The 22,230-nt window shown below is 43.8% G+C and overlaps 1 protein-coding gene across 2 annotated transcripts in view; it reads right to left on the bottom strand.

Annotated features, from left to right (window-relative positions):
- The window catches only part of STK40 (serine/threonine kinase 40), a 75,799-nt gene that overhangs the window by 13,858 nt on the left and 39,711 nt on the right, over positions 1 to 22,230 (bottom strand). For both annotated transcript variants that reach the window (XM_073615627.1, XM_073615626.1), the window contains 3 exons: positions 18,964 to 19,016; positions 7,000 to 7,115; positions 5,079 to 5,223 (listed from right to left, as the gene is read on the bottom strand). In XM_073615627.1, the coding sequence (XP_073471728.1) occupies positions 5,079 to 5,223; positions 7,000 to 7,115; positions 18,964 to 19,016 (314 nt within the window). The remainder of the gene's footprint in view (positions 1 to 5,078; positions 5,224 to 6,999; positions 7,116 to 18,963; positions 19,017 to 22,230) is intronic.

Below are 22,230 nucleotides of genomic sequence, written 5' to 3' on the forward strand. Positions count from 1 at the left end.
TCAACGATTCGATTCGATTCCGCGATGCATCACGATGCATCACGATTACTGCGCGCGGTTTTCATAAAAAAAAATTCAAGCAGTCAGGAGAACTCCATTTTTTTTTCTTTATCTGTTCTTAAAAAAAACAAAAAACACAACAGACATGATACAGGAGATGGTCAGAGACTGCAGACATGATACAGGAGATGGTCAGAGACTTCAGACATGATACAGGAGATGGTCAGAGACTTCAGACATGATACAGGAGATGGTCAGAGACTGCATACATTATACAGGAGATGGTCAGAGACTGCAGACATAGTACAGGAGATGGTCAGAGACTGCAGACATAGTACAGGAGATGGTCAGAGACTGCAGACATAGTACAGGAGATGGTCAGAGACTGCAGACATAGTACAGGAGATGGTCAGAGACTGCAGACATAATACAGGAGATGGTTAGAGACTGCAGAAATACTACAGGAGATGGTCAGAGACTGCAGACATACTACAGGAGATGGTCAGAGACTGCAGACATACTACAGGAGATGGTCAGAGACTGCAGACATACTACAGGAGATGGTCAGAGACTGCAGACATACTACAGGAGATGGTCAGAGACTGCAGACATACTACAGGAGATGGTCAGAGACTGCAGACATGATATAGGAGATGATCAGAGACTGCAGACATAGTACAGGAGATGGTCAGAGACTGCAGACATGATAGAGGAGATGATCAGAGACTGCAGACATAATACAGGAGATGGTCAGAGACTGCAGACATACTACAGGAGATGGCCAGAGACTGCAGACATACTACAGGAGATGGCCAGAGACTGCAGACATGATATAGGAGATGATCAGAGACTGCAGACATAGTACAGGAGATGGTCAGAGACTGCAGACATGATAGAGGAGATGATCAGAGACTGCAGACATAATACAGGAGATGGTCAGAGACTGCAGACATGATAGAGGAGATGATCAGAGACTGCAGACATAATACAGGAGATGGTCAGAGACTGCAGACATAATACAGGAGATGGTCAGAGACTGCAGACATGGTACAGGAGATGATCAGAGACTGCAGACATGATAGAGGAAATGATCAGAGACTGCAGACATAATACAGGAGATGGTCAGAGACTGCAGACATGGTACAGGAGATGATCAGAGACTGCAGACATGATAGAGGAGATGATCAGAGACTGCAGACATAGTACAGGAGATGATCAGAGACTGCAGACATGATATAGGAGATGATCAGAGACTGCAGACATGATGCACCAAGTAGCCAGCATTGGGTTATAATGCGCTGCTGCTGCCATGGAGACAGAGACCAGCGCTGTCAATAGCAGTGCCAGGACAGCAACCCTGGTTGTTCGCCCACTGGTCCAGTGTCGGAGGATTCCCCCATCCACCTGGAATGTGTAGATGAGGAATTGGATCTTTTTTTTTTTTTTTTCAGTGTAATGACCAAACGAAAAAAAAAAAAAGATCAATATATGGGCTGCATAAGTGGCTTAGTGCTAACTGGATCTTGGAAGAACAGAGTGGGGGAGGGAGACAGATAGGGGAGAGAAAGGGACAGTTCAGTAATGAATGTGTAATGAACAATGCAATGCTCACTTATTCAGGGATGAGGCTGGAAGTTCACACAGCTTGGAATGTGGAGCTGCTGACTGTTCTTCATATCTCCCGCGCACACCCCCTCCCCCGTCCTCTCTCTCTCTCTCCTTCACAGCTGTGTCGGGATAGGAGAGTGGGCGGGCTGGGCAGACACAGGGGGAGAGAGGAGGAAGAGGAGGAGGAGGAGGAGGGGGCAGCTGTATGCATGTAATCTCTGTCCGTTGCTGGGAGGGGGGAGTGAGCTTCGCTGGGCTGTGTGAGATGAGTGTCAGAGACACTCCGCTCAGCTGCAGCCACCGGCCCCTAAATGTACACACTGATTCTCCTGTCCTACGGACGGGAGAAATCAGTCTGTATCCTCAAACTGTCACAGGGATAATGGGGGGCTGGAAACACTGCAATGTCCCCCACAGTGCAGGATCTCCAGGGACTTCGGCAACCCCGATTGTCCTGCCGCTCCCACGGATGTGATGACAGCTACAGTGATCTGTCACAGCTCCGTGGGGCTCTGCGCCCCGCACATCGGGGAGATAAGAGAGGACGTTGTCCCGTGTCTGAGCAGGGGGAGAGCGTGGGTGGGGGCAGTAGCTGAGGATACATCTCCCATTGACGGGGAACGGCGCCAAGCTTAGCCAGCCGATCAGTGGCTTGTCACCTCCAGCAGGCACTGCTGTGCGGGGGGAGGGGGAGGAGCCGTAATGACGTCACGCATAATCGATTACGGCCGGATACCGCATCGATGCCGAATCGGGAAGGGCAGAATCGCGATGCATCGATGCGGCGATTATTTTCAACAGCCCTACTCTATAATCTCAAGTCCCAAACAAGAGTTTTCAGAGAGTAGTTTGGTTTCTGGAAGAAAGACTTTTGCTTGGAATTAGGCCCAAGTATTCCATGCAAAGAGATGGATGAACAGATTTATGGAAGCGGATCATCCAACCGAAAGCCTGAAGCACCTGAATTGTCTTGTGGACGTTTGTAGATGGCTGTAAGGGAGACGAGTCCTTCAGAAAAGGTCATCTAGATAACCAGTGACTTGGATCCCCCAAGTTGTTTTGTACCTTTGTGAATATACTGGGAGCAGAGGATAGACCAAATGACAGTGTGACAAACTTCTGGTGATTGTCTTCTAAAGCAGTGGTTTGAAAAAGGTGGCCCCCTGCTCGCTCTTTTCCAGCTCCAACCATGGGGCACGAGTCGCTCTCCTCCACCGCCACGTGCCTCTGGCACACCAGCTCTCGTGTGAGTCTCTGCATCTCCCCCTCCCCATGTCAGTTCCATAGTCTGAAGTCTGTATGAGAAGCTGGGAGACCCATCTCACATAAAGCCAGCTGCAGTTCTGTGCATATAAGGCGGCATGGGTGTCTTCCTCTGGTCTCAGTTCCCACCCCCTGCTTTAAGCTCCCGCCCACCTGCATAGAAAACAGCAAGAATGCTTTCCGATGGCCACGGTTCCTGCCCACTTCAGCTCCGTCCACCTCATTCTTCTCCATGGTGCACTGAGACCTGAAGCAGTGTGGAGACCGACACCAGGCTGCCTGCTCTGGCTTAGGACAGGTAATTACAGGACTGCAACGCTTTTTTAGCCTGAGCCTTCCTGTCTGCTCACATCCCAAGGGTCGTTCCTCGGTAGCAGCATTAAAGAGGATTTGTGGTAGCTACTGTTTCCGTTCTACTTTTGGAACACAAATAGCTATTGGGAACCGCTACTTTAGAACAGGGTACAGAAACGGCTGCTCAGAACCAATAGAAGTTCCAAAATAGTAGTTATCAAGCCCTGCAAAGTTGTAGCTCCCAATAGAAGAAACTATTACCTTAGAACAGGGATTGGTAACTACTAAAGAACTTTTTTTTAGCCACTGCTTTTTTTTTTTAAACATGGACCAAAGGCTGGTTCACACCAAAACGCAGTACAGGAAAAGTGCGTCCCATGCACATTTTCCACCACTGCATTTGAACGTGCTGCCCTTGAAGTCTGCATGTGGGTGCTTATGTATTGTAAAGGCACCCTAAGCCCAAATTGCAAACGCAGTGCTGCAGTACCATGTGGTTTTGGTGCAGTGCGTTTTTGCGCAATCCAGTGCGCTACTTTTTGCATGGTCTGGTGCATTTTGCATCACATTCAAATGAATGGGCTGCCAAAACACACCATATGAATGCATGAGAATCACACAGGAACCCAGACATTACCATGAAAATCCAGTGAGAACCAGTCCTACATTATTATAGAAGTCTCAACTACATTTCCAGTGGGGGTATTAGGGGACATTATAGATTTTTTTTTATTGGGAGCCCATGAAACATTTATAAAAATACACAAGTTCAATAACTTAGCCCTATAAAATATAAGAAGCGTGGCGGAGAGGGTGCCACTGTCGCAGCCGCTGCCATTATCCCCACAGCACCTGAAAATGCAGCATTTTTTGTAGTAGCTGGCTTTTAGCTAGGTATGATTTTTGCATTAAGCAGCAGCCATACACACCTCTTGTACTTATAAGGGCTAAGTTACTGTACTTATGAATTTTTGAAAATAACTTTACAGGATCCAAAAAAAAAAAAAAAAAAAGTCAGTAGTTACCAATAGTGATAATACAAAAAATATCCTGACATTCAGCTTGAACATAAAAAATTTGTGTGCCCAAAATAAAAAAAATAATAATTGGAGCTGAAGGAATTGGGGGGTCATCTACATTGTGAAGTCACGTGCATTGGGGCTGATCTGAGGTCTAAAGATGCAGAAGTTGGGCCTGGTTCTGGTCAGAGGTCTAAAGATGCAGAAGTTGGGCCTGGTCAGAGATGTGAAGATGCAGAAGTTGGGCCTGGTCAGAGATGTGAAGATGCAGAAGTTGGGCCTGGTCAGAGATGTGAAGATGCAGAAGTTGGGCCTGGTCAGAGATGTGAAGATGCAGAAGTTGGGCCTGGTCAGAGATGTGAAGATGCAGAAGTTGGGCCTGGTCAGAGATGTGAAGATGCAGAAGTTGGGCCTGGTCAGAGATGTGAAGATGCAGAAGTTGGGCCTGGTCAGAGGTGAGAAGATGCAGAAATTGGGGCTGGTCAGAGGTGAGAAGATGCAGAAATTGGGGCTGGTCAGAGGTGTGATGGTGCAGAAATTGGGGCTGGTCTGAGGTGTTATAGGATTTGGGCTGATCTGAGGCATGAAGGTGAAGAAATTGGTGAAGGTAGCCATGGCAATGCTATCAGCATTTGGATCTATTTATGTGTGTGTGTTCACTTCTTACTAAAGTAGTTCAGCATTTACTTAATAAAAATTCCTTTTCGTAACAGAGTGAAATTAACTTTTGTATTATGTAGTCTGCACTCGATTTCTTTGAAAACATTTTTTGGCATGCTATGCTCAAAAGGTTGCCTACCCCTGGTCCAAATCAATCAAATTGTAACACATATTGCAGACTGTGGCTAGTTTCAGCTGTAAGTTTAAATTAAATATATAAAAATTTCAACTCACTCAGGGATAGAGTATTCTGCTGCCTTAATTTTGCGAAATAGTTCTTGAGGTATGCTGTCATAGAAGGGAAATTGACCATACAACATGGTGAAAAGGACTACACCCAGAGCCCACATGTCACTTGGCTTTCCTCGGTAAGGCCGACCTTTGAGTCAATAGAAAGAACAGTTATAATTCTGGTGCAGAAGCGAATTCCAGAAATGAAAAACACTAACAAATACCCGGAACAAAAACTGATAAATATAAAGACAACACGTAAATAAGGGCCCTTTCACACTGGGGCGGGGGTAAAGCGCCGCTATTGTAAGAGGCGCTTTACCGTCGGTATAGCTGCGCCGTCCCACTGATTTCAATGGGCAGGAGCGGTATACACTCCGCTCCTTCACCGCTCCGAAGATGCTGCTAGCAGGACTTTTTTTCCCGTCCTGCTAGCGCACTGCTCCAGTGTGAAAGCCCTCGAGGCTTTCACTCTGGAATCAAAGCAGCGGCACTTTCGGGTCAGTTTGCAGGCGCTCTTATTAGAGCAATAGCGACTGCAAACCGCCCCAGTTTGAAAGGGCCCTAATGTAATATAACTCTTCTCATAAACCTCAATATTTGTTTTTAAGAACTCTTAAAATATAGGGTAGTGACTTCCCCGTTTTCACCTATTAGATAATAGACAGAATTATATTGTGATATACGTGCCAACTCTCACCTACTGTACTTTCAACATGACCAACAATCTTTCACCATGGTAGCCCATCTTCTGCAATTCAGCTTTGATATACACCCAAAGCGCTGGCTATCTTGTCCAGGGAAAACCCCTGTTCACCAGTTATCACAAGAATTTAAATGGGCAGCCTTGTTGATGGTTCGACCCACAGTGGCCACCCACACCCTTAGGATTAGATTGCTACAAAGGACTGCTGTAACCTGCGGTCCAGGATGTTTCAGGGACTGCATGCAGGAGACTTTGAAAAATGCAGTTTTGTGGGAGTACATTAAAAAGCGGGCAAAAGGTTGCTTCCCTGCATTGTCTGACCTAAACCACACTTCAAATAATTTGTTTCTAAAAATATTCCGACATTACTGCCGATGCCTAGAAACACTGTTTTTTTAAAGGAAGTTCTAGAGCCTAGACTTTAAAATTACTTTCATATACTGGTTAAAGCTAAACAGACTAAGAGTGCCAACCTTCACAGTCACTCTGTGGAAAATCTAATAGGAGATAGCAGAATGCATTTTCTTTGGTCACATCGCACCTATCCCCTCCTGTCATAAAGTCACTGTCTTCCTTTTTCTGTGAAGCAGCGTAAGGTTTTGTAATAGAAAGACAGGCAGAAAGACAAAACTGTGGACCTAAAATCCTTTACATGGATTCATCCCCTATCCCCCCATTATCCCCCTCCACCAAAAATTATCCTACAGCAATCCCCATTTCCCATCCAAACCCATACAAGCTCAAACTGCTTTGGCAATGCTAGAATGTATTTGGTTCTGCCAAAAAAAGCTCATTAGAATTGGAGGGGAAAAAAAATGCTCGATTCCCCCATCAATAATGATTATGTTGATGGGGGAATCTCTCCAGCAGCACTATTTTATTCTGCCAGCAGAGAGCCCCCATTGGCCGAACACAATCATTGCTGGTAGCTATAGCCGCTGGCAGTAATCACATACAAAAGGATCTGACAGGTTGGTTTTACTTAAGCCGATCGATGATTGCCTTGGGTACAACCAGTCTGCCCATATAGGGATCTAATCTAAGCTGGTTGCTGCTGAACCATCTGAGATTCGATCCATCTATTTCCAGCTCAACTAACCAGATCCACAAAAGATCTAAAATCTAATTCTTCCATCCAAAAAATCCTCCTGGATAAAAGCAGAAAGTAATATGAAAGTATAAAAAGGTCACAGGAGATGCTTTTACAGTGTTCCTTACCACTAAGTACATCAGGACTAATGTATGCTGGACTTCCCCTCTGATCTTTCAGTAGGTCATCTTCACTCACCAAGTGTTTCCCAAGGCAGAAATTAGTGATTGTTATTCTATGAGTCCTGGAAGTTGATGAAACAGAAACACGTATAAACAATGAATGATTAAAAAAAAAAAAAAAAAAAAAAAAAAAGGGAAGAAGGAGCAACAAGCCAGCATATAATATATATTATCCGTTGTATTTAAGTATGTATTCTTAACCCTGAAAAGTACATTCTTTTGCTTTGTCTTCACCAATTCCTTTGATTCAACTTAGAGTGTGGCTACATTCATTCAAGTCCCACTGTAGTAGGAATGTAGACACCCTCACTTGTTCGTTCGAGATAAGAGTATGGATTATGGACTATGGGATATTTAGTGTGTACAGAACATTAAACGTGACCGCAATAAACATGCACTTCTTGTTTTAAACAAAACAGAAGTGTGTGTGTGTGTGTGGGTTGGGAGGTTTGGTAGCATGTGGGGGACATTACAAGGAGGCAGAACAGTTAGGAAAATATTTCATGAAAAATTAATTGTATGGATGATTTTTTGGGGAAGATTGTTGCTTAGTGTCACTTTATAATTAAAGCAGAACTAAACCCACTAATTGTGCTGTCCCCCCTCTACATTGTAAAGCGCTGCGTAAACTGTTGGCACTATAAAAATCGTTAATAATAATTTAATCATTTTCAGAACAGTTCTATTCAAAGCATTCCTTGAAGGGTAACGGTTACAGTTACTAGTGTGCTTATGTTAGCTCTCAAACTGTCAAGCCACCAACTGGCTAGTGCCATAGTAAATCACAGGTGCAGCACCTAGGAACATGCAGATCAAAGAAATTAAGATAGCAGCTTCCTTGGCTGTAAGGTATAGGAGGGTTTAGTTCCACTTTAATAAGTCTGTTGGCCATCACATTAACCGGCAAAAGCTGGTGTCTCGGGTCCTGATTGGATGGATTGATAGCAGCGCAGCCATGGGGCTCCCGCTGCTGTCAAACAAATCCAATGACCTGGGCGTCAGGGCCAAATCATACATTCAGCTTCTATGGACCCTGAATGAATGACTCGGGAGCACACCCGCAAGGTAACCCCCCGGGAGTGCACTTCTCCTCTAGGGGGTTATCTAATGCGGGGGAGGAGCCGTGAGCCGCCAGGGGACCCCAGAAGATGATGTTCGTGGCCACTCTGTGCAAAAAGAGCTGCACAGTGGAGGAAAGTATGATATATGTTTGCTATTTATAAAAACAAAACAAAAACAAAAAAAAAAACACGAAGCTTAAATGTCACTTTTAGCCCGGGTTCACACCTATGCGAATTAGGTGTGTGTTTCCGCACATCTAATTCGCATAGCAGGAGAATGTGACTGGCTCCCTATGGAGCCGGTTCACATATCTCTAGGGCGGCTGCGGAGCGCACTACACAAAAATGCTGTGCGTTTTAGGCTCCGTTTCAGGGCCAAATTCAGGCATAGAATCGGCCCTTATTCGTCCCTGAAACGGGGAACATGGACGCACAGCCGTTGTAGTGTGAACCCGGGCTAAAGCTTTTCACACAATTCAGTTTGTGTTGCAAACTACATCCTACTCCTTCCTGTACAGTATTAGCCACCTCAAGCCAAAAATAAGATTACGTCCACATTGTTTAATGGAATTAAAAGATGGAAGGTAAACCTTTAACCCTTTTGTTGCCAGAACGGTGTTTTTTGCACAAATAAAGCTCAATTTTTGTCATAATACTGGGTAAAGAGGTTTGAATAAAACCCCAAACCTCACTCTTCTGCAGGGATCTGCATGATCACCCCTTGAGCCAGTAATCGGGTCTAATGCCCGAAACAGAGATAGCATTTTCCCTGGATCTTTGGGAATGTTTGAGCTCAGAAAACGAGACAGTGGAAACTCCCAAAATTCTAGTTTGTATCCCAGACACACCGTGGGGATGACCCATCTATCCTGAATTTCCTCTTGCCAGACTTCTGAGTATTGCAGAAGTCTTCCCCCCCACACTGGCGAGGGGGGGCACCTCTTCATAATGAGGCTTTAAAATTCTGCTTTGCAGATTTCCGGCCCCAGGACTTTTTCTGTGCATGGGCCTGACCCTGAGGCTTTCCTCTAGAGTCTGATGGTTGAGGCCGTCGCCACTGCCTAGAGGCGGATGCCCCTGGCGCAGAGGAAAGAGTCCCCTTAAACGAAGGACGTTTATACTTTCTTTTTACTGGCAAAAGAGTACTCTTCCCACTAGAATGTATTTGTCCAAATCATCCCCAAATAGTCGCTCCCCATGAAAAGGGAAACTAGTCAGAAGCCTTTTGCAAGGTGCTTCGGCTGACCAATTTTTTAACCATAGGATCCTACGCATGTGTATTACTACAAGCGCGAGGCGGGACGCCTGGTGAATAGAGTCTTTCATGGCATCTATGGCAAAACATAATGCCTTTGGTAGTTCTGCCAAATTGCGGGCCTGTTGTGCAGGGACCTCCTTAAGAGTCTGTCTAAACTGGTCCTTTAGGGACTGACAGATGCCTATTGCAGCGACTGCAGGCTGAGTAACGGCCCCTGCCAAGGAAAAAGAGAATTTTAAACAGAAATTCCAACCTTTTAACTGTTGGATCTTTAAGCATTTGTGCATTGTCTACTGGGCAAGTTAGTTTTATTCACACTGGAAATCGCAGCGTCAACTGTTGGTACATTCCATTTTTTGGTGAATTTTCCCTCCATAGGATAGAGAGCTGAGAATCTCTTTGGAGGGAGAAAGTGCTTATCCGGGTAATCCCATTCAGCATAAATACGTTTTTCTAGTAATGCATGTACAGGAAATGCATTAAAAGGCTGTAAATGTTTTAAAGAACCTAAAGAAGAAACAGAACTTTCAGCTGACGCCGTTAGGGGTAGCTTGAAAGAGGAACTAGCCATCTCACTAAGAGATGGTACCAGCAATTTATCAGATTGTGAGGCTAAAAAAGGTTCATCCACAGCTGTCTCCTCTGAAGAGGAGTCATCGGTTTGCCTTTCCTCCTGATCGCCTGAGGGTAATACCTCATCCTGTACCCACAGGGGGTCTGAGGAGGGGGATCTAACACACTTCCTATCCCTTTGGATGGAGGATGCTATTAAAGCCACTAATTTTCCTTCTAGGTCCTGCAGGGCAGAGGAAAATGCATCTTCAGTCACGAATACAGGAGCTGAGATGTGAGAAGCTGCACCACCAATTGGTTCTAATGACTCACCCTGGCTTGCCACAATTGGTAATTCAGGAGAGGATGACAGTGTGGAGGCACGACTGGAGTTCCCAGCGCCTAGGGGTGGAACTTTTGTATGGTGTCTTTTGGAAGTCATAGTGCTAAGCACAAAAGCAGAGGCACTAAGTAAATGCACTATTTGCTGAGCAGTAGTCTAGCAATATAATGCAGCTATATAAAGTTCAGCTTGGTGCTGAGTAACCATGTATTTCCTGTACTGGAAATGTCTGCATACATCCCTTATGTGCCCCAGCGCTCCTGTGTTCTGTGTGTCAGACTTCCATCTCTTCAGTTGTTTATCTGATAGAGATCTTCTGTTAACCACGTCACTTTGAATTTCTGTGCACGCGTGCTTGCCACGAGCTCCGTGTTCCGCGAGACCCACGGACTCGATGTCCGCCTGGTGCCCGCGGTCGTGTCACGGAGCTGAACGGGGAGATGCCAGTGTAAACACAGCATCTCCCCATTCTGCCTAATGACAGGACACTGATCATTTGCGCCCTCTCATCGGGAGCAGCGATCAGTGTCCTGTCACTGCTAGCTCATTCCCAGAGAGTTAGAATCATTCCCTAGGACACACTTAACCCCTTTCCCTCCCCCTAGTGGTTAACCCCTTCACTGGCAGTGAAATTTTTACAGTAATAAATGCAATTTTATAGCATTGATCGCTGTATTAATGCCAATGGTCCCAAAAATGGGTCAAAATTGTCCGATGTGTCCGCCATAATGTCGCAGTCACGATAAAAATCGCTGATCGCCGCCATCACTACTAAAAAAAAAAAAAAAAAAAAAAAAAATTAATAAAAATGCCATAAAACAATCCCCTATTTTGTAGACGCTATAACTTTTGCGCAAACCAAACGCTTATTGCGATTTTACCAAAAAGGAGGGGAGTCTAACCGCTGTACCTCCCAAGCCCATTAGGTCCCTCAGGGGGGAGAAGAACATGTGCTTTGACCTGGGAAAAAAAAAAAAAAAAAAAAAAAAAGTGCTGCAAACTTTGTTCCCGATTAAAAAAATCCGCCCTGCCCCGGGGCGCGCATCACGGAGATCGTTGTGGTGTGCCAGACTGACACACCGCAACTCCGATCACGGTAAAGGAGTCTCTGACAGGGACTCTTTACCACGTGATCAGCCGTGTCCAATGACGGTTGATCATGATGTAAACAGCAAGAGCCGTTGATCGGCTTTTTCTCACTCACGTCTGTCAGATGCGAGTGGAGCAGAGCCGATCGGCTGCTCCTCTGACAGGGGGTGGGGTCTGTGCTTATTGATCAGAGCAGCCCCCTGAGGATGCCCACAGTGGACCACCAGGGATGCCCACCACTGCCCACAATGGATGCCAATCAGTGCCCACAATGGATGCCAATTAGTGCTTGCCAATCAGTGATGCCCATCAGTACCATCCATTAGTGTACATCAGTGCCACCTATAAGTGCCCATCCATGCCCAGTGCTCATCCGTGCCGTTTATGTGTACCCATCAGTGCCCACTCATCAGTGCAGCCCCATCAGTGAAGGAGAAAACGTACTTATTTACAAAGTTTCAGTCTTTTATTTGTTTAGCAGAAAATAAAAATCCCTGAGGTGATCAAATACCACCAAAAGAAAGCTCTATTTGTGCGAACAAAAAGAAAAAAAATTTAGTATGGGTACAGTGTAGCATGACTGCGCAGTTGTCATTCAAAGAGCGACAGCGCTAAAAGCTGAAAATTGGTCTGGACAGGAAGGTGTATAAGTGCCCTGTATTGAAGTGGTTAAATAGCATGTTTATAGTGATAGGTTTCCTTACTAAGACATATCACACCTGCCGTGAGGGTCCTTGGCCACAGGTGGAATAGCAGAAGCAGGTCTGTGGACGCGAACAGGTAGCTTTACACCAGCCCAATCACAACAGTCGGCTTGTCAGATTTACGCACAATCCTGCGTGTGTAAGCCCCCTCCCCAGTTGCTGCTTAGGTATGACATATAACAGCAGTGAAAGGGTTAAAAAAGTAACACAAAACTGAATTTTATGCACAAAGAACTAGTACACTTCTAAAACTTGTAAAGTACCTATAGCCAAAACGTTTTAAAGTTTTGGATAAAATGGGAAGAAATTAGAGCCTCCTCTGTCAGATTTTACTAGTATATGGGGCTCTAGTAACAGATTTCCTTTTACTCCAGTCATATATTCAGTTATATCATCAGACAGAAAGTGAAGGAAATGCTCCAATAGTAACACAGATTCAAAATGTCCCCAGAACAGAAAAAAGTGCGGAAAATAGGATTTTTGTACTCCCTTCAAATGCTTCAGGTTTTAGTGCCACCTACAGCAGGACTGGACACTGGCCAACAAAAATACTGTAGGCTAGACCAGGATATCCTTCAGCATGCCTAGTTTTGTATAACAGCAGTACCAAGAGCAGGATCAGAAATTTAGAGTAGTACCTGCGTTCCTCAATGGAATACAGAAAAAGGCAGGAAGTGTGCATACATATGATAGTGGAATCCCTGTTTGTATCTGTATGCAGCACACTTATCCATGGACTATTTAGTATCCCAACACAAGTCAGATTTTTTTTCTTGTCCAATGAGGGACAGGTGTCTTTAGCTGAGAGGTAGGCAACACAGAAAACAAAATGCTAACAGGCCCTGGAAAGACCAAAAGAACCCGGGAAATGCCTGCAGTTCAAAGGTTCATCCAAAAAAGGCCCTTACGTCAGACATTGGCATCACATGAAGCAGAAACATCCATCTGGTAAAATTTAGGAGAATGTGTCAACAGACCAGGTGGTAACCTTGCAAAATTCTTTGTGGCCTTAGGAGCTTTAAAAGTACTGAAGACTAATCAGTCTTACATTTGTAGGCGCAACTTACGTATGCAATCTTTGGTGCGCAAGGACGGGGGCACTTTAAAAATGTTATTTTTAAACTGTTCCTTTAAAAAACAAAAACAAAACCAAACCCACAACAAAAACACATCAAAAATTCGGATTCGGATCACTTTTATTGCAATTGCTGTCACGAGGAATGTAAACATCACAGTAATAGGCAGCAAGAGGTACTCTTTATGGAGAGATCTGGGGTAAAAGACCCCAACCCCCTCCTTTGCACTTCACAGTATTCAAAACGACAAAATCTGCAATTTTAAATACCTTGGATTTTTTTTTTTTTTAAAACTGGCGCTGTTGGCTGCCGAGTAAACTGGAGGTGACATCGCTTCCGGGTTACTACATCAGAGACCCAATCCAGGCTGAGGCTGTGTTCGGGACTACCGGTGGAAGGGGGGGGGGGGGGGTTCGTCATCGATCCGTGATCCGATCCGCAGAGGTTGATCCATACGGGACACCCGTGATCCGCGGAGCGCTCTGTGGCCTCGGCCATAGGAAAGGCCGCGGCTTCGGCCCAGCTCCGGAGCGGCAGCCATCTTGGTACATCCGGCGGCCGTTTAGCACGTGATCGCTCCGTCAAATGACAGAGCGATCACCTGTAACAATCCGGCGTCATGTCATGACACCGGTTCCTCTCTCCCCTCTGTGTACTGATCTGTACAGTGGAGGGGACAGATCGGATGGCAGAAGTGCCAATACTCTGCAATGCCCTGCTGCAATGCCCTGCCAATACCCTGCTGCAATGCCCTGACAATACCCTGCTGCAATGCCCTGACAATACCCTGCTGCAATGCCCTGACAATACCCTGCTGCAATGCCCTGACAATACCCTGCTGCAATGCCCTGACAATACCCTGCTGCAATGCCCTGACAATAGTCTGCAATGCCCTGACAATAGTCTGCAATGCCCTGACAATAGTCTGCAATGCCCTGACAATAGTCTGCAATGCCCTGACAATAGTCTGCAATGCCCTGACAATAGTCTGCCATAGTCTGCCATACTCTGCCAATAGGGAGATTGTGGATATTACAGTGGGGGAGATTTTTTTTTTTTGTTGATCCGAACCGTGATTCCTGATCCGAGGAACGATCCGAACCGTGAGTTTTTTGATCCGTTGCACCCCTAGTACCAGGGTGATGCCTCTGCTGCAGGCATCACCCCAGTATAACCAATTTTGCGTGGAATAGTTAAAGACCGGTATCCCTCAATAGCCTCAGATAGCAGTAAAACTTGTCAGGGGTTCTAAGCCTTCTCCACTATTCATAAGTTAACAAATCTAGGCTGAATGGTCCTTCAGTAGGGACTGAAAGTCTTTATATTTATTATTAAAGTGGAACTTCCCTCTCTTAACAGTGATAATTTTTAATCCCAATGCTGTTAGCACAAGAATAGATCGCAAAGTAGATCAGGTTTGTTTAAAAAATAAATAATTCACGTCTTCTTTTTCCGATTTCCAGGGCCAGGCAAATGTCATACTTCCCAGTAGTCTTCAGGAGAGGAAGAGGGGTTTTCTCAGCTAAGCACATCCTCCTGTCTGCAGGCCTGAGCTAAGGGCAGATGGATTCCAGGAAGTAAATGCTACATGCATCAATTTCAAAAGATCCTTGAATCTTGTTGAAATTTAGTTAAATTAATCAACTTCTAGGCAGTGAGCGTTTTGACGTCAAATTTCAATTCAATTTTAGTCAGCCTTTTTGACTAAAATGCCACTTTAGCTTTAGTCATATTTTAGTTGACAAAAATCTCTAATACATTTCAGTCGACTAAAATCTAATGGGTTTGGTTAAATTGTAATGCAGTATTAAAGCATTTCTCTAGAATTGCCAAACTCATTACATACTCTTGGAGTAAAAATCTAATCACAGGTTAGTTTTTATGGTAATAAGATTTGAACATGCACTACAGACACAGATTTAGCCGTTGTGATATAGAACGTCTTTATAAATAAAAGTTGCATTAACAGTTGAAGCAGCGGGTACTTGGTTTTGACAGTTCTGATCTTTACCTCCCCCCCCCTCCTTCCTGTCTTCTGGGACACGTTACAGGTGCCAGAAGACTATAGGGCCATTCACAGTGCGCATCTTGCGCAATGGGCACCCTGGCTGTGAAGAGGAGATGCCGGGCCAGGGACAGAAGATCAAGGGAAGGAACAACTCGGGTGAGCAGAGGATCCTGCGACAGGTGAGTGTCCGTTTATTAAGAGTCAGACGCTACAATTTTTGTAGCTGCTAACTTTTAAAAAACAACAAGGACTGAAGCTTCTCTTTGTTGTAGAAGCTAGAAAGGAACTTCATTTTTTTAAAATTTGTGGATTTTGGGTACACAAAGCCAGTTGGCTTTTAATTTTGTTAAGTATACTTTTAGTAAACCATTTTGTGTACACATGCGTGGGAGATGTACATGGTTGCGTTATAGACATACATTGCAAGCACTATTATTCAGACTGAACAGGCTGTACTCTTGGAGATGAATCATCCTGATTAAGCTAATCGTTTCATACATAAGCCCACACTCCTCTATGGGGAACACACAGTAGCAACTTTAGTGCAATAAACAGCTCTGATTTTACTTCTTTTCCAATTAAACGCAACTGGAAAACAATAATCATACATCTAAAAAGGAGGTTGATTATGCAGAAAAAAAAAAAAAAAAAACACACACACACACACACACACACACACACACACACACACACACACACACGCACACACAGGGTCACTGCATTCTATTACATCACAAAAGTAAAAATGCATATGATGATGTTACTGTAAGAAGAAGCTGCATCACTTACACAAGTGGATGCAAAGTCAACACAATACTTAGTCATGTTTTGCAGAAATCTGGAACAAGGTCATTTTAGGAAGCAAGTTGCTTCACTGTATATGATATATAATGGTCCACCACAAACTGCCAGCTTTAAATTTTTTGAGGGCACAAGTTACTCATCTGGCCATCTGGTTTGTCCAGTGCTAAAATAAGAGATTACCAAAAGATGTGCAACAGCTCTATATGAAAAGGGGCCAGCCTTCTACACACATGCATTCGCTGGAAACACAATTTAAAAAACCGGTTGCAATGCACCCTTTAGTACAGGGTTTTTCAACCAGGGTACCATGGCAGCAGCACAGTCCGAGTGCTACCCTGTGTTAGCCCTCTCCTTTCTGTAGTGCTCTCAACTATTGCCGTAAAAACAGAAAGTAGCTAAGGACATGTCAAGTGGCACCACAGCTCTCAGTTTTGCCGGCAATACTTGAGATAGCTGCCGGAAGGAGGAGAAAGCTGTGCTCGCTCTGTGCATGGCAGTCGCTCACATCCCAATGTGCAGTGTCTAATTGCGAACAAAGGATATGTGTGCGAGCCGATTAGGCTGTATGGGAATGAAGTCCCGTGCCCACCGCTGTCTACGCTCCAGGCAATCGTAGAGACTGACTAGGTGTTCCGGGAGCCGCACATTAAGTCGATAACTGCTGTATGATGGCGAATGACATTCTCGGCCTGGACACTCACCAGGCCACGCCCCCAATACAGTGTCCGATTACTGCCCCCATATTGCTCCTGTACAGGCACCATAAATTAGGGGTGGGGGCAGGTAATGGATCTGAGAGCAATCTATTAACTCCAGGGGGGTGAGGAGCTGGGGGAGAATGGTGAGAGCAGAACCCACACCTCCTCCCAGCTCTCTCCCCACACCTGTAAGGATGAAAGACAGAATTTGTGCTTGAGGGGAATTTGTAAAAAGGGCTTGTTCACACCAGGTGTAGTGCGGTAATTTGAAACTGCACGTTTTCCCATCCCACACAAAAATGTGCTTCCCCTTACAGTTGTTTGCATAGGTGCCATTAATTCTTAATGACACCTCATGCATCTTGCAAATGTGCATACATTCACGACCATTACAAAATGCAACGTGTGCAAACACACAAATTCAGCATAGCTCCGCATCTACTGTCACTACTACACATAGTAATAAAAAAAAAAAAAAAAAAAAAAGGAAGAAGTACAAATCTTCAACCCGATAGCAATGAATGCAGAATTCATAGGGCATAGCTTGAATTACGAATCATGGGGAAAATGGGAAAACTGTACTAACTGAAACATATGGATATCTAAGCCCTGAAAACAATGTCTTGATAGACTTAACTGCAGCCAACTCTACCCTTTCAACATTATCTTCTGCTTTATAAAAACACTGCAAAGTGTCATGTCATTAAAATGGTCCAATTTGCTTATATACAGTGGAGGGAAAAAAGTATTTGATCCCCTGCTGATTTTGTACGTTTGCCCACTGACATAGAAATGATCAGAATTTTAATGGTAGGTTTATTTTAACAGTGAAACAGAACAAAAATATCCAGAAAAATGCATTTCAAAAAAGTTATAAAATTATTTTGCATTTTAATGAGTGAAAATAAGTATTTGATACCCTATCAGCAAGATTTCTGGCTCCCAGGTGTCTTCTATACAGGTAACGAGCTGAGATTAGGAGCACTCTTAAAAAGGAGTGATCCTAATCATAGCATGTTACTGCTATAAAGGACAACTGTCCACAGAAGCAATCAGATTCTAATCACTCCACCATGGCCAACACCAAAGAGCTGTTCAAGGATGTCAAGGACAAGATTGTAGACCTAAACAAGGCTGGAAAGGGCTACAAGACCAATCGCCAAGCAGCTTGGTGAGAGGGTGACAACAGTTGGTGTGATTATTGGCACATGGAAGAAACGCAAAATAACTGTCAATCTCCCTTGGTCTGGGGCTCCATGCAAGATCTCACCTGGTAGAGTTTCAATGGTCATGACGGTAAGGAATCTGCCCAGAAGTACATGGTAGAATCTCATCAATGATCTCAAGGCAGCTGGGACCATAATCACTAAGAAAACAATTGGTACCACATTACGCCGTGAAGGACTGAAATCCTGGAGTGCCCACAAGGTCCACCTGCTCAAGAAAGCACATGTACAGACCCGTGTAAAGTTTGGGGAAGGAGGAGGGAGGAATGCTGCCTATGACCCCATGAACAGCATCCCCACTGTCAAACATGGAGGTGGAAACATTATGCTTTGGGGGTGTTTTTCTGCTAAGGGGGACAGGACAACTTCACTGCATCAAAGGGGCGATGGACGGGGCAACGTACCATCAAATCTTTGGCGAGAACCTCCTTCCCTCAGCCAGGGCATTGAAAATGGGTCGTGGATGGGTATTCCAGCATGACAATGACCCAAAACACACGGCCAAGGCAACAAAGGAGTGGATCAAGAAGCACATTAAGGTCCTAGAGTGGCCTAGCCAGTCTGCAGACCTTAATCCTATAGAAAATATGTGGAGGGAGCTGAAGGTTCAAGTTACCAAACGTCAGCCTTGAAACCTTAATTTGGAGAGGATCTGCAAAGAGGAGTGGGACAAAATCCCTCCTGAGATGTGTGCAAACCTGGTGGTCAACTCATTTTTCGTCTTTCCGTCTGACCTCTAACTGCCAACAAGGGTTTTGCCACCAAGCAATGTTCTGCGAAGGGGTCAAATACTTATTTCACTCATTAAAATGCAAATCAATTTTTAATTTTTGAAATGCGTTTCTCTTTTTTTTTTTTTTTGCTATTATTCTGTCTCTCACTGTTAAAATAAACCTACCATTAAATTATAGACTGAGCATTTTTTTGTCAGTGGGCAAACGTACAAAATCAGCAGGGGATCAAATACTTTTTCCCTCACTGTATTATGTGGAATGTGAAATGACAGAAATTAAGCCATTTTGTTCAAAATTATGCATGTTACAATTTTTACTATGGGTGACATTTTTAAACTTGGCTGGTTGATCGCTTACCTCTTGTTCAGCACCATATTACCCAGTTTCAAGTCTCTATGAACAATATTTTTCTAAAAAATAAATAGAAGGGAAGATTCTATTACAGTGGTGCAACAATACTGACCATCAAAAATCACTGCTATACAATCCTGTACAGGTCTTTGAAATAATTAGTACATTATAACGTATGAGGTTACATCTTGGCTTTGAAAAGGTACCTTTTAAAATTAATACTATGTTCATGTCTAAATATCAAGTTGCGCTGTAAATAGTGAGAAATATGGTACTAAATACTTATTTCAATAAAAAAAAAAAAAATTTAGGTGGAAAACTAAAAATCACATAATGTATAATAGTCCATTCAGATTGATAGTTCTCCACTGTGCAAATATCACACAAAACACCCAGGAATGGTGATAAAAGAAAAAATTCTGCCTTCCACCTCCACACAAACTGCTGCTTACTGACTCCTGTGGATCTCTTAATTGTAGGAGATCATACACGCCTGTGGCTTGATACCCAGCCCGGGCCTTTGATTGCAGAGATCCCAGCATCTTCACAGGGGTTTATGGCTCAAACAGGAAGGTTAAAGCAAATGTCTCCCCACCCCCCCCCCAAAAAAAAAAAAAAAAAAAAAAAAAAAAAAAAAAAAAGAAGGAATGATAAACAGCTTCCATAGCGTAAAACCATAAAAACTTTATTGCACAAAGAGTAATAAGAGGTATTGCACTTACATTTTATAAAAGCATCGTATGTAGAGTAAAAAACCAAGCCGACCGGCTCCCGTTAACAGACGTGGTCCAGGACTTCCGTGTATCGTGGTGAAGTCAGCACGTCGCTCCTTCCTACGCGTTTCATCATATCGGACGTCGTCCTGGGGCACGAGCGGCGTGCTGATTCACCACTTAATATATCCATCAACAGAAAACCACACCTCGTTTTGGGCTTTGAAGGACATTGATCCAAATCAACCATTTTGAAAGTGGGAAAATGCCCTTAATGAATATGACAATTTTGAAAAAGCAAAACTAAACCAAAAAATTAGAAAGTTGTTGTGTGCCACCCACCCAAGTATATATTACTTGGTTAGGCAAAAAATACTAAATCGGCCAATCCCGATTTACTCTCGGAATCAGACGATATTCGCTAACAGTAACCTTAAAAAGAGAGCAGAAACAAATAACCGTAAATTTATAGGTAAATATTAGGGGGCAACATCAATAGTTAAATGGCCTTTCCCTATTAAAAGGAATCATCACGAATGGCACACCCATAGCAGGGTTTACTACCGCCCCTTAATTCCACCATAGCATTTTTTCCGGATTTTATTTACATTTTAAAACCAACTATTTGAACAATGGAATTAGTACGCAAGACCCGGTTGGGAGTAAAATTCCCTTCCCGGGTACACCTACATTTGAGCGTAACATCAGCCCATAATAGGAGAAATTAAAAACCAACTACTTGGATAATAAAATTGGTACGCAAGACCCGGAATTGAGTAAAATCCCCTTCCCGGGTACACCTACATTATGGCGCAACAGCGGCCCCTAGTGGGAGAAATGTTCCCTGTAAACAAGGTGTAAAACACTAGATTAAGTCTCATATGTGTAGTATATAAAGCAAAAGCCAGGGTTGCCTCAAAGGTTAAACAGCCGATCAAACAGGAGCGTGATGTTCAAGAGGACGCCACCTCTGGTCAAATACAAATAAATGTAACCTGCCAAAAGTAGAAGCCAAATCAATCCGTATGGCCGGAACCAAGGACAATCTGACTCGTAGGGAAACTCATAACTGAGATTCATAACCGAGATACACCGTCTCGGTGTATTGATTTGGCTTATACTTTTGGCAGGTTACATTTATTTGTATTTGATCAGAGGTTACATCGTGTATTTAGTGGCGTCCTCTTTAACATCACGCTTCTGGTCCTTTGATTGGTTGCGTAACCTTTGAGGTGACCCCATCTATTGCTTTACATACTACACACATAAGACAATCTAGTGTTTTACACACTATGAACACAGGGAACATTTCTCCCACTAGCGGCCACTGTTGCGCCATAATGTAGGTGTACCCAGGAAGGGGATTTTACTCACTTCCGGATCTTACATACTAATTTCATTATCCAAATAGCTGGTTTTTAATTTCTCCTATTAGGTGCTGATTTTACGCTCAAATGTAGGTGTACCAGGGAGGGGGATTTTACTCACTCCCGGGTCTTGCGTACTAATTCTATTATTCAAATAGTTGGTTTTAAAATTTAAATAAAATGAAAAAAATCTGGAAAAATGCTGTGGTGGAACTAAGGGCGGTGGTAAACCCTGCTATGGGTGCACCGTTCGTGATGATCCTTTTTAGTAGGTAAAGGCCATTTAACTATTGATGTTGCCCCCTAATATTTACAAATAACTTAACGGTTATTTGTTTCTGCTCTCTTTTTAAGGTTACTGTCTGATTCCGAGAGTGAATCGGGATTGGCCGATTAGTATTTTTTGCCTAACTAATATATACTCGGGTGGGCGGCACACAACTTTCTAATAATTTTTTGATTTCGTTTTGCTTTTTCAAAATTGTCCTATTCATTAAGGGCATTTGCCCACTTTCAAAATGGTTGATTTGGATCGATGTCCTTCAAAGCCCAAAACGAGGTGTGATTCTCTGTTGATGGATATATTAAGCAATGAATCAGCACGCCGCACATGCCCCAGGATGCCAGGTGTGACAAAAACGCGTAGGGAGGAGCGACGTGGTGTCACTGCGATACACGGAAGTCCCAGACCAGGGGCTATTATCGAGAGCCGGCTGGCTTGGTATTTTACTCTGCATACGATGCCTTTATAAAATGTAAGTGCAATACCTCGTATTATTTGTGCAATAAAGTTTTTATGGTTTTACGCTATGGAAGCTGTTTATTATTCTTTTGGGAAACGTCTGCTTTAACCTTCCTGTATGATGATCCATAAACCCCTGTGAAGACGCTGGGATCTCTGCTGTGTGCAATCAAAGGCCCGGGCTGGGTATCAAGCCACAGGCGTGTATGATCTCCTATAATTAAGACATCCACAGGAGCCGGTAAGCGGCAGCTTGTGTGGAGGTGGAAGGCAGAATTTGTTCTTTTATCACCTTTCCTTGGTGTTTTGTGTGATATTTGCACAGTGGAGAACAACTATCAATCTGAATGGACTATTAAATTATACATAATGTGATTAGTTTTCCACCTCATGGTTTGATTGAAATAAGGTTTTAGTACCAAATTTGTCACTATTTACAGCGCGACTTGAT

Source organism: Aquarana catesbeiana, linkage group LG02 (genome assembly GCF_042186555.1).
Source record: "Aquarana catesbeiana isolate 2022-GZ linkage group LG02, ASM4218655v1, whole genome shotgun sequence".
Taxonomy (NCBI): Eukaryota; Metazoa; Chordata; class Amphibia; order Anura; family Ranidae; genus Aquarana; species Aquarana catesbeiana.